The sequence below is a fragment of the Alternaria ventricosa genome (assembly GCF_023758065.1).
Source record: "Alternaria ventricosa strain BMP 2768 chromosome Unknown scaffold_17, whole genome shotgun sequence".
In the NCBI taxonomy this organism is placed as follows: Eukaryota; Fungi; Ascomycota; class Dothideomycetes; order Pleosporales; family Pleosporaceae; genus Alternaria; species Alternaria ventricosa.
In genome coordinates, this window is record NW_026055697.1 from 329,113 (window position 1) to 341,482 (window position 12,370).

Here is a 12,370-nt window from a genome sequence, read left to right on the forward strand (position 1 = left end):
ATCCCCTCCTGCCCCTCACACCTCTACAGCCTGAACCTAAACATCGCCTTCACGCTATCCACGCACGTATACCCCCTAACCACATAAAGCCCATCGTACCTCAGTCCCAGCTCCGGGCGGTACGGATTCTTTTTATTCAGCTGCGCAGACCGGATGACACGGATGGGGTTGAGTAACTCGGCCGATTTGATTAGATGAGCGGTGTTCTCCGTAGGCGTGCCGTTGCGGCCTTCGGTGCCGGAGTATTCGATGGTGTCTCCGTTGTCGACGTCGTGGTATGGGTTTCCGCCGGAGAGCACGATGGAGTAGGCGCCTTTATCGCGCTCACCGTAGATACCGCCTTGGGCTGATCCATGGGCTCCGTCGCGCACTGTGCAAAGCTGCGTAGGCCACCATTGCCCCAGCACCAAGTCCCCCTCGCCGTAATACTTCGCGGTCGTAGGGAATAGAGCACGGTACGACTCGTCCAGGCGATCACTCGTCCTATTATCTCCTTTATGCGGTGCAATACCGCGCAGAATATCTTGGTTCAAATCGCCCTTATACCAGCGCTTGTACAGTTGATACGCATCCGCCTTTAGATCCCACGGGAACTTTGTGCCTGGTTTGAAGATGCGGGGCAGACCGTAGTCGGGGCTTAGGGTCATGGCTTTGCGGAGGAGGACGGTGTTGACTTGCAGGTCGATTTCGGCTTTGTGAATGAAATCGCGGATCTTGTCGTAGAGGGCTTCGAGTTCGATCTGGGATTTTCCTGGCTTCTCGCAATCTGTCAAGGCTGCTTTGAGGGCTTGGAGAGTTACGAGGGCGAGGGGACGTTTTTTGGTCATGGCTTCCATACGCGGGTCTTTGATGGTGATGGAGGTGTACCATGCTGGGAGGGATTTTGCAATAGGATACTTGTCGTCTGGATCGTCTGAGACGAAGAGGTCGTTTGATGGCACGATCTCTGATTCTGATGCGTTTGTTGGCGTTGCCGGTGTTGCTGGCGTTGCGGCCCTTGAAGATGTATCAGCCGACCGCTCCCGTGAAGCGCCTGCAGTCGATGATTCTGCAAACGTCGCACTCTTTGGCGAGTCCTTAAGAGGCTCCCTCTGCTTCCTCATCTTCCACAGGCTCTGAACATCGATCTGCTCGTTCGTCTCCTTCTCCTGTGGCTTCTTCTGGGTCGGGGTCGGAGTCGCAGACTTAGACGTCGCCTTGCCCAGCTCCTTTGTATTTACTTTTAGCTTTTTGGGCGTGTCGGCGTTCGGCTGCGGCTTCTTTTGAATCTGAACTTGAACCTTCGACTTGGTCGGCTCTGTAGCATCCTCTTTTGCTTTATTAGAGGTGTCGTCTTTTGGCTTCTGGGAGACGGCCTCCTTCGCCTTGGACTTGTCTTGAACTCGAGGCTGGAGATTCTCTTGGACCTTCGTCTTCTTAGCCGGCGGATCGACAGGCTTCGCACCGGGAGATGTTGGAAGCTTACGCTTTAAACCCTGTTGCGCTGGCTTAATGACCTTGGGCGTGACCGCGATGGTGTCCGCCGCGACAGGTTGCTCCGCATTCTTGAACGGGTTTATTTGATGCTTTGCTCCTAGCTCCGTCATCTTCTTGCTCAGAAGGCTCATCCTCTTTTGGTGCTCCTCGTCGTTTGCCTCCTTCTGCTCCTTCGTCTTTTGTAGAATCCTCGCGACGGCTTCTGGTCCAGTACCAGACGCCTTCGCAGCATTCTGGGCTTTCTCCAGCAGCCATGCTGAGGATTTAGGGACTTCGTTTTTGGTCGCTGCCATGGTGTTGCAGTTGATATTCTGCGAGGTGGGGTGGTCGTGTGTTTGTTTACAATGTCAGGCGCCAGCTGGCGTTTGCCATATACGTGCCGCGCTACCTCTAGGCTGCAACAACAGAGGTGCGGGGTAAAAGAGAGGAGCAGTGAATATGGATACTAAGGTACTGTGGATGACGTGGAGTGTAATAGACCTCCGGTGCTAATCCGCTGCGGCCTTGGGGAAGCACGCGTGCGGGTAATTCTTAGGCTCTTGCTAGACCCTACTAGAAGCTGCGATATGTCTGTGAGACAGCTGCAACCGTGATAATTATAACTATGTAATTGGCATCGATAATCCGGTTGATGCTGAAGATGAATGGGAGGAAATGGGTGAGGTTTATATAGTATTCGAGGTTTGACCGCGACTGCTCGATGTCGCGGATGCCACGCTAGTCTCGCATTATCGCCGCGCCTTGATTGGCTCACGCGTTATCTCGTTCGACATGGGTGTATGTATTTCTCTGATTTCACGTTGGACAAAAGTCACAAGACAATGCATGTTGGAGTCACTACCTAGGTAATGCCTATAGCATGCATATACGAGGATCGAAAGCGACAATCTTACCTCAAACAAGTATATCTTATAGAAGAACAGTCATTCTTGCATACAAGTAATGCAAGTTGGAGTCACGGTATTACGTGTCCAGAGGCTATGCAATACAGATATAAAGAGTGAGCCACAGTATCCTAGATAACCTTAAATATTGATCTCTACATGGGGAAGGCTCATGTAGAACAGTCAAAGTAATCGACGCAAGCCTGAAAATGGCAGCTATGTCGACACATCTTAATACTGTGTTTATCTTGCCAAACCTATAGCTAAGACGTAGCTTCTGGCTTCAGTAATAACAGGCGAGCTCGTCTTTTAAAGAAAGCTCACTTACGGTTGCCGCATATAGTATATCGCATACCAAACACAGGAACCCTGGGTGCAGTGTGTTACAATAATCTCTGTATGCTTGACTGGCAAAAAATCGCCGACAATTTTTGACCCGATCACTACATGCGATGCTTTCATGATCAAAGACGAGTTTATCTGTACATTGAACTCGCCATCACTCGCATGAACAGAACAAGAAAAAAGATTCAGGGAAACATGCCGCATTTCATTGCACAGCCATATCCCGTCACAGACGACGTGTCTATCTCTACTACAGACATGCACACATACATATCCGTTTAACCCAACACCAAAATATCCGATACAGTACAAAACAACCACTCTACTCATCATCACTCTCCTCCTCATCATCCTCCATCTCCAAATCCTCATCACTCAACCCATCAAGCTCAACCTCCTCTTCCTCCTCCTCATCCTCATCAGCCGCAAACTCCTCTCCACCCTTCTTATCATACTTCTCCCCCTCCTTCCTCTTCCTATCCTCCGTCTTCCTAGCCTCCTCAAGCAACTTAGCCTTCTGCTCCCTGCTCTTACGCTGACCCGCCACATACGCGCCGAGCGGACTCTTATCCCACTCTACATCCTTCAAGAACCCATCGACACCCGCACGGTTATTCGGCGCAAACTCAACCTTATTCCTCTTCTCCTCGACCCAACGGGAATTAGCCTCTAGTTTCTGGACGAGCAGCGCGATGAGCGACGAGACTTTAGTGTTTTTGTTTCCGGAGCTCTTCTTCGTCATGGCTTTGACCCAGCGCTTTAGCATGACGATGACGGGGAGGGCGAGTTCAGGGAAGGCGATGTTTTTTGTCCAGAGGATGAAGAATTCGGAGAGGAGTTCCGCGACTTGCTCGCCGATGCCGTCTTGGTAGATGCGTGTGCGCAGGAAGGCTTTGGTTGCGCGGATGCTGATGCTGAAGTCGAGGGCTTTGAGGGTGCTGGGCTTGGGGGGTTTCTTCATCTCGGCCGAGTTGAGGACTTCGACGAGGGCGGGCGCGAGCGGGATGTAGGTGGAGGTTGCTTGGGCGATGCGGAGCAGCGAGCGGATGAGTTGGAAGCGCAGGGGGAAGTATTGCGATGTGGGGATTAGGCGCATGGCTCCGAGGGTGACTTGGACGACGGGGTAGATGAGGGGGCGGAGGGGTGAGGGTTTGCCGGACTCTGCTTCGCGGAGGGTCTCGCAGTGCATGGAGATGACTCTTGACCAGAAGTCGAGCGAGTGGACGTATTGCCAGTTGTAGACGGTCTTGTAGGAGTCTTTTGTCTTGTTGGTGATGCTTGTGCGTAGGTGTATCGCGAGCTGGCGGATGAAGCCAAAGCCCGTGGTGTAGCCAACAGTGGGATCGATGCCCCAGAGCTCGGCTGCGGTGTTCTTCATCAGGTTGATACCCTGGATGGTGTGGATTGTGGTATTCCTTGCGCTCTTGACGAGACCCTGGTAAACCTGCTTCAAGACAGCCTCGCGGATGCTTGGGTCCGCAATGACTACTAGTCGTCGCAGAACCAAGAAAGCCGACACTCTTGTTCCGTCGTTGTTGGCACTATCCGACCAGACTGATGCGACAGAGCGCACGACCTCACGAACGACCTTCTTGAAGGACAGAATGTATGGGAGCATGTGGGAGAGCGAGTCCAGTGTCATCTGGAGGGTCTTCGCATCGGACAGGTTCTCAAGGAGGTGATGTATCGAGACGGTATGCGACTTGAGGAGGGGAGTAAGTGTGCGGAACTTCTTCGAGTCGGTAGCAACGCGACTGAGATTGTTAGTGAGCATCCTGAAGAAGTAGGGTGATTACTTACATCCTGCCTCCAGCGCTCTCCTTGACGGGCAAGTGATGTTGGAGGACCTTGGGTACTAGGTGAAGAGTAGTTACTTGGACCTGGTGGTATACTATATTCTGTTAGCTCAGTTATCTGATGGAGGTTGAAGATCATACCATCTGGGTCGGTTATGGAGTACTTGTATGATTTAGTAGCCTCCGAGTCGTTCATGTGTGATGCGGCGCGGAAGGCCAGAACGACCTCCTTCATGGCGCGCAGGGAATGTTTCGACTCCATGGCAGCCTTCCATTTTTGGATTGTCTTCAAGCCAAGCTCATTGCCCGCGTCTTCCTCGTCGTCGAATGCGCTTTCTTGCGCTTTCTGGGCTTTCTGCTTCTTTCTTGGTGTGGCCTCGTCTTCACTGGCAGACAGAGCGTCAATCTCTGCAAGGTCGGCGTCTTCGGCAAAGTCCAAAAGCTCGGCATCGTTCTCCTTGAGGTACTTGTAGAACTCGGGGTCCTTCTCCGCCAGTCCTTCGAGCTGCGCCTTGTGTGTGTCTGCGTCGTCGCCAGAGTCGCTTTCGGAGCCGGACTCGTCGGTGCCGTCGGGCGCATCTTCCATGTCCTCATCAGAGCCTTCCAGCGCATCCTCCTCGACGGGTGTACGTTTGCGCTTGCCGGTCTTGGGCTTGGTCTTCTTCTTGCTCATCTCGGGAATCTGGAAACCGCCTTGGAAGAACTGGTCCATGGACATTTCGCCCAAGTTGTCGTCCTTGGCGCCATTCGTCTTGGGCTTCTTCGCGGCTTCCTCCTCTAGGTCGTCGGCTTTGGCATTGTCGCGGGCCTTGCGCTCCTTCTTCTTGGTGTCCATCTGCTTCCTCTGCTTGACTTTGGCGACATCCTTGCGGCGCTTGATGACGTCGCCGAGCTTGTCCTTCTGGAACTTCTTGGTCGCCTTGGAGATAGGCATGTCGGCGGTATCTGGCGGTTCCTCGTAGGCGCGAGGGTGTTGTTGGCCGGGCGTGCAGCTGGCGATTGAAAAACTTGGGCCTCGAAAAAGTTCCAGCGCTAAGGACCCTTGCACGCACTGGATCCCTGGCGCCTTCCCCACGCGATGAGCTACGGCGCATCGATAACACAACTGTGCACCACTCAACTGAGCCCGCGACTCTATACATAAGATCAACTCATCTCTCGTAATTCATAATGTCCTACGGCAGGCAGCTGGCCTACGCGCCGACGCCCTACATTCCGCGCTCCAATCTCTCCGCGACCATCAACCTTGATGAGGTATGACGCGCTTCAGTCCCACTCCGCATGCGCATCCTCACTGTGTACCCAGGAAGTCAAGCTCTCTACGACCAATGCCGAGCGCGACTTGAACGACTCGCTCGCCGAGATCTACAGCATCATCATCACGCTCGACGCCATAGAAAAGGCCTACCTCAAAGACTCCATCGCCGAAGCCGACTACACCGAGACATGCAACCGCTTGATGAAGCAGTACAAGTCCAATCTTGCCAATGAGACTGTCGCGCGAGCATTCGGTGACCTGGATCAGTTTGCAAAGGAATGGCATGTACGTCATAGCAAGTCTTGAGCTTCTCCAGTACTAGGCTGACATGACTCCAGATGGAATGTCCCCGAGCTATCGAACGACTGCGCGTTGGCATACCCGCTACCGTCGAACAGGGACCATCACGACCGGCTCAGTCAGGCGACTTTGCTGACGCCACGCTGGTCGTCAACGCGACCGAGACCTTCATCACTCTGCTCGACGCCATCAAGATCGGGCTGGTGGAGAAGGACACCCTACACCCTCTCCTTGTCGAGATCATCCAGGCTGTCAACAAGGTCACAGATGTCGAATTCGAGAATAAGGGCAAGATTGTGCAGTGGCTGATCACTCTGAACCAAATGCGGGCCGCCGAGAAACTGAGCGATGAGCAGTCGCGCGAGTTCCAATTCGACATGGACCAAGCATACTACGGCTTTAAGACAACCCTAAAGAAGGCTTGAGACGGGCGAATAGGCAGCGTTGGACTATCAGAATATCTGCTTGTGGTACCTGCATCTTAGCCCCGCGATGGCTAGCTTGGGCCCACGCTGGACCTGGTGAGTACTGCACCCCACCGACCAACAATTTTCCCGCGCATTCGCCATAGTCGCTTCAGAATGTCCATGTTAGATGGTATACATCTGCGCCTTGCATCTGCATGTCTTGGTGCTAAATCCATGTCTAGTCCTTGACCTACCGCAACTCTATACCAAGCCCTCCGCTGAGGCCCTCCTCCAAACCCTCGCGCTCCTCACCACCGCTCCTCATTCCTGGGAATACACGAATACAAGGCACACAGATCGCGATGGGAAGGCGGTGATAGAGGCGCGCGAGCCTGTAGTTCAGGTTAATCCAGAAGGTGTCACACGGTACCTTACTACCATTATCAGTAGCGGGCTGCAATGGATCGAAGACGATGAGGTCAAGGAGCGCATATGGGATCAAGCCAGCGCCCGCCTCAGTGAACGATCCGGTCGATCTGCCATGAGCACCATGTCGCGCACTTTCCAAATTCCCACCTCGTCCGACTCATTCGAGCTTAAGATCCACGAGCCTGCCATGACAGGCGACGATCTGGGCCTGAAGACCTGGGCTGCTTCCTATATGCTTGCGAAGCGCCTCAGAACCTTCAATCTCGTTTCTCCGGACACACAAAATCGGCTACAAGTCCTTGAGCTTGGATCGGGTACGGGCTTAGTTGGGCTGGCAATGGCAGGCTTGGGCGCAGACGTTGTTCTGACAGATCTGCCCAGCATCTGCCCAAACCTGGCCTACAATGCGCAACAGAATCAGGAGGCCGTCAGTCTCAATGGCGGGACAGTCCGCACAGCTATGCTTGACTGGACAAACCCTACTTCCTGTGAGCCACTGCTAGACGACAACAGTACTGGCGATGACGCATCCATTCCCGCCAAATTCCCCTTGATTCTTGCTGCAGACTCGCTCTACTCCCCAGACCATCCGCACATGTTGGTTGATACCATCGGCGTTTGGCTGTCTCCGGACGATAACGCTACAGTGATCATCGAGTTTCCATACCGAGACGCTTACTTGCCTGAAATCAAGGACTTTCGCCGCCGGATGTTAGAGCTTGGGCTACAGGTAGTGGAAGAAGGAGAAGAGAAAGGACGCGATGACTGGGGCCCGTCCGAGGCGAGCGAAGATCAAGACGATGATGCACTCGTGACTTGCTGGTGGTCATGTTGGAAAAGGCAGAATTCAAAGGCCAGCTGAGATATTCCAACCAAGATTGCCGCACATTACCCTCTCAAAAGACCCGGCGAGCTTACACTAAGGCGAAATGGCAAGGTGGCCCACGAACCGGAACATGCGCAATTTGGTTTGGTCATTCGCATAGCCGCGGCGCTGCATAGCGACCTCGGAGCAACGCCGAGATACCCACTCCAGCTTTCCAAGAACAGTGATGCAAGCGCCGGATAATTGTTACGGATAATTTGAACAGCTTCCAGACTCCCGCGCTGCAATGGAGGGGCATTTCCTAACCCAGGCGGGATAGCTTGCCGCGAGGGCTACTAGGATCCACCGTTTGTATCGTCATTAGCATTTCACCTGCGCGTGAGTTTTGGAGGGACGTGTTCTTACTTATTTCTTTCCCAAACAATTGATTCTGTAACTATTGCGACTGAACTTGAAAATCTCACAATATATCACGATGGCGACACGAACAGCAACCCAGAAGGTATAGCTTGACTGCCCCACCATGCCCCTCCAAACATGCGATACCTTTACAACCACCATATGAATAGTCTGAACGCTTCAACTAACAGGCCCCCAGAACCCCTCCTTCATCCTCAAAGCCAAAAACGAAGTAATCTACGAAGACCGGCCCATCCCCACACTCCCCTCCCCCTACGACGTCCTCGTTCGCCCGCGATGGACCGGCATCTGCGGTTCAGACGTACACTACTGGGTCGAAGGCCGAATCGGGCATTTCGTTGTCGAGAAGCCGATGGTGCTCGGCCACGAATCCGCGGGCATCGTGCACGCCGTCGGCGACAAAGTCAAGAGCCTCAAAGTGGGCGATGAAGTCGCCATGGAACCCGGTGTGCCCTGCCGCCGCTGCGTGCGCTGCAAAGACGGGAAGTACAATTTGTGTCCTGACATGGCGTTTGCGGCGACGCCGCCGTATGATGGTACGCTTGCGAGGTATTATAGCCTGCCCGAGGATTACTGCTATAAGTTACCGGGCAATATGAGTATGGAGGAGGGTGCGCTTATTGAACCTACCGCCGTCGCCGTACACATTACACGGCAAGCTTCTATCAAGCCCGGCGACTCTGTTGTTGTATTCGGTGCTGGGCCTGTCGGTCTGCTTTGCTGCGCTGTTGCGAAGGCGTACGGCGCGAAGAAGATTGTGACTGTCGATATCAACGACGAGCGGCTCAACTTTGCGCTCAAGTACGCGGCGAACGCGAGTTTCAAGAGCGCGCGAGTGAGTGCGCAGGAGAATGCGCAGAATCTGGTTAGGGAGTGTGGGCTGGGGATGGGCGCGGATGTTATTATTGATGCGAGTGGGGCGGAGCCGTGTATTCAGACTGCGATTCATGCTTTGAGGATGGGTGGCACATACGTTCAGGTTTGTCTCCTTTCCTCCCTTCCCCATCCCCCTCTTACCCCACCACATACCCCCTTCCACCTCTCATTCCACAATACTAACCCACCCCAGGGCGGCATGGGCAAACCCGACATCAACTTCCCCATCATGGCCATGTGCACCAAGGAACTCAACGTCAAAGGCTCCTTCCGCTACGGCTCCGGCGACTACCAAACCGCCATCGATCTCGTTGCGGGCGGCAGGATCAGCGTCAAGGAGCTTATCACGGGCAAGGTCAAGTTTGATGAGGCGGAGAAGGCGTTTGCGGATGTCAAGGAAGGGAAGGGGATTAAGATTTTGATTGAGGGGCCGGAGGGGCAGTAGATGTGAGGGTTGAGGGATGGGGATGGAGATGGAGGCGATAATTTGTACAAGAGTGATAGAGTGATTTGGGGGGTTGCTGGTGTTGGTATTGGCGGGTGAAGTTGTGTATGGCACGGTGTTTATGTAGAGGTTAGGGTAGAGACACATTTTTTCAATACGATGTTATGATCTTGACGCTTTTGCACAGAAAAGGTACGTGTTGGACATGCATCTTCTCTGTAGTTCTGTGTAATTTTCACGCTTCTACATTGATAATGTTCCATCGAGCTTTCTGATATGCGCTTCCACGGCTCTTATCCTCGTTTCTCGTGTTAAGAAAAAAGAACCACGCGAAGTAGTTCATCTCCTCAATTCAGATGAGCGGACCAACCACACCAATTCATTGGAAACAGCCACAAGCATCGCTTCTCATCACTACCGGCGGTACGGGCATGTAATCATCACGTCTGAAATACAGAGTACTACAGTATGAGTCGGTTGTTCAAACTAATCAACACGCCACGCATGTCACTTTTGCTTCCACCACCACCTTGGCTACGACAGAGGGGTTCAGCCAATTTTCTTGATGATCTTGACTGAGGCGCAAGCTGTAAGAAGCTCGTTAGGCCAAGGCACACACTGCATAACAAACGGCTTCTCAAAACGGGCAAGGGAATTGTGGGGAAAGGATGGGGCTGAAACGAGGAGTTGCCTCAGGTTTTGTCACGTCAGAGATGTCACAGCAGTCAGAGCAAAAATGCAAGAAGGTAAATCCTTGGAGAATGGCAACGATGGGTGAGAGCGATAAGTGCAGTGAGCAAATGTGTCATGATGTGTTTTTTGTGTTATTGATTCATTTTTGTTTTCGTTTGTAAAGTGTTTAGTAGTGCAAACACCTAGCGCCCGTACATTCGCTGCATGACGCCGTGAAAATAGTAACTAGGATCGTTCGGGGGCGTTCTGGTCGGGATAGGATGCTCGACTGCTCGTTTGTTGGGGTTTTTGGTATCGTGAGATGAATGCTGCTGCTGCTCGTCTTGGATGCTGAGTGTGAACGCCTCCGCTCGTGGGCGGTTCCGGAAAATCGCTAAATCATTGGTGGGTGGTCTGCCAGAGAGTTGGGGAGTGGTACGTCGTCTACGTGGACATTGTACATGGAAAGGCGTGTGTGGGGTATAGTTTGTTGAGAAGCGAAGTTGAGGTGCATTGTTGTTGCTGTCTACGGAAAGGCCAGACTATGCGGTCATCTTGCGGGCTGTGGAACCACGCTTGGGGAGAGTCCATGGCTCGGGGCAGACGACCTTGAATAACGTTAGTATGTCGATGTCTACTAGGGATAAAATGGCACATACCTCGCCCTCGCTAAATGCCCAGAAGTACGCTCCCATGCCGATGATGTAGTAGAGTCCCGAGTTGGTGCCTTGGTAGATCAAGAGCGCACACAGCGCACTGAGCGGGTAGATGATCAGGCGCGCTTCAATCGAGCGGTGTAGTCCTGTGCCAGCGAGCAGTGGCAATGGCCATTCCCATGCTAGACCGATGAAGCCGAGAATCATGTTGATGACTTGGAGCACGGGGATGGGCTTTACGGCGCCATCGAGGTTCTTGGTAGCAAAGTCCCAGAAGATCTTGGGCCAGAAGAAGCATTCGAGTGCAGCTCCTATTTGATCTGGAGTTGTAATTAGTATGGTGTTGGTGGTGGTGGTGGTGTCGATGGCTGTGGGGTAAGACTTACACGCAGCAGCCGTGAGGATGACGAGGCGCGCCCAGTGGTTCTTGATTAACTTGCCCATTGTCGAAATACGGGTATTATAAAGAAAGGATACGAGCAATAAACCGAGCCCGCGGTCGTATAGGTGAGAAAATAAAGGTAAATAGAAAAAATGAAGAAAAGAAAGTGGAAATGTCCCTTCGACTACCAGTAGTCCCTCAGCGACAGATGAGCATCGATGGGCTTGGGTGTGGCAGGGCGAGGTTTTGTGTTATAGACACTGGCCTGGTCGCGGATGGGCGGTTTGCAGGCGTGGCGAAAGCGGTAAGGCTTCTGGGGAGATCAGGCACGGAGCAACTCGAGTGGAGTGTATAGTGGGTAGGTGTTATGGTGGGCTGAGGCGTAGGCGAGTATCAGGCGTGTTAGGTGTTCAGGCAGCGTGGTGTTGCCGTTGAGCTTCGCGACGTGAGGCGTGTCAGTATATCGGGAGCGACAGCGGGTGTCGACCGCAATTGTAGAGACAGTTTATGCGCCAGGGCCTTGCATCGCGCACCCTTGTCGCACTCTTCTTCTGGCTCGGCGCGCGCTGGGGGGAGAGATGGTCGCTCGTAGCCGCTTGACCCGCTTCGTGGACGATTGGGCGTGTGGGCGGCGCGATTGGCTGGGCTGCTGTGATGCTGCATGCGACGCCAGCCTCTCTGCAGCCACGGTGCCAGTATCCTGGATCGCGCCGCCATTTTAGTCTATCCTATCAATCCTATGAACGGCTGATGCTCGCTAGCTTGGCAAAGGTAGTGTAGCGAGGGCGGAGCTAGGCGTGAATCTTCGCGTTCACGTGGTATGTAGCCATTGTCTAAGACTACTTGGTGACTGTTTCTCGGCGGAGACATTATTCAGGTCGTTATTCAATTCTATACCGCTACTTCGTTGATGGTGGCGGCGAAGAGTTTGCAAAACGCCTTTACGCAAGCCGATTCGCGTTACCACTCGCTCTGACGTACACGATAGCCATGAAACCAGCGCAGTGCGAACAATCGGCCACTCTGATCGAATAGGTAATTCTCCGCAGATATCGCCATCGCACGTGCGGCACGGCAGCACTCAGATAATCCGTCCCGACGGATGCCTGAGTCCCGGTTTCTGTTCTGTGCCTCAGGTTCTCCAACCGCAAACCCGGCGCATGATGATCAGTCATCTGCATGGAAGATCATATCGAAG

The 12,370-nt window shown here is 53.2% G+C and overlaps 5 protein-coding genes across 5 annotated transcripts; 2 read left to right on the forward strand and 3 right to left on the reverse strand.

The window, feature by feature from the left end:
* Nucleotides 1-23: 23 nt before the first annotated feature.
* J4E93_008575 (uncharacterized protein) lies at nucleotides 24-1,769 on the reverse strand (the record flags this gene model as incomplete). The annotated part of the gene is made up of 1 exon (XM_049346473.1): nucleotides 24-1,769. The coding sequence occupies one exon, from the start codon at nucleotides 1,767-1,769 to the stop codon at nucleotides 24-26; it is 1,746 nt and encodes a 581-aa protein (XP_049196363.1).
* A 1,258-nt stretch (nucleotides 1,770-3,027) lies between these two features.
* Nucleotides 3,028-5,435, reverse strand: J4E93_008576 (uncharacterized protein; the record flags this gene model as incomplete). The annotated part of the gene is made up of 3 exons (XM_049346474.1): nucleotides 3,028-4,459; nucleotides 4,506-4,596; nucleotides 4,643-5,435. 3 exons carry the CDS (start codon nucleotides 5,433-5,435, stop codon nucleotides 3,028-3,030), a joined length of 2,316 nt encoding a protein of 771 aa, XP_049196364.1.
* A 236-nt stretch (nucleotides 5,436-5,671) lies between these two features.
* Nucleotides 5,672-6,484, forward strand: J4E93_008577 (uncharacterized protein; the record flags this gene model as incomplete). Its single annotated transcript, XM_049346475.1, has 3 exons — nucleotides 5,672-5,755; nucleotides 5,808-6,044; nucleotides 6,098-6,484. 3 exons carry the CDS (start codon nucleotides 5,672-5,674, stop codon nucleotides 6,482-6,484), a joined length of 708 nt encoding a protein of 235 aa, XP_049196365.1.
* A 156-nt stretch (nucleotides 6,485-6,640) lies between these two features.
* On the forward strand, nucleotides 6,641-9,462 carry J4E93_008578 (uncharacterized protein; the record flags this gene model as incomplete). Its single annotated transcript, XM_049346476.1, has 4 exons — nucleotides 6,641-6,656; nucleotides 6,709-7,706; nucleotides 8,320-9,120; nucleotides 9,211-9,462. 4 exons carry the CDS (start codon nucleotides 6,641-6,643, stop codon nucleotides 9,460-9,462), a joined length of 2,067 nt encoding a protein of 688 aa, XP_049196366.1.
* A 1,214-nt stretch (nucleotides 9,463-10,676) lies between these two features.
* On the reverse strand, nucleotides 10,677-11,234 carry J4E93_008579 (uncharacterized protein; the record flags this gene model as incomplete). Its single annotated transcript, XM_049346477.1, has 3 exons — nucleotides 10,677-10,742; nucleotides 10,794-11,110; nucleotides 11,177-11,234. The coding sequence occupies 3 exons, from the start codon at nucleotides 11,232-11,234 to the stop codon at nucleotides 10,677-10,679; spliced, it is 441 nt and encodes a 146-aa protein (XP_049196367.1).
* Between the last annotated feature and the right edge of the window lie 1,136 nt (nucleotides 11,235-12,370).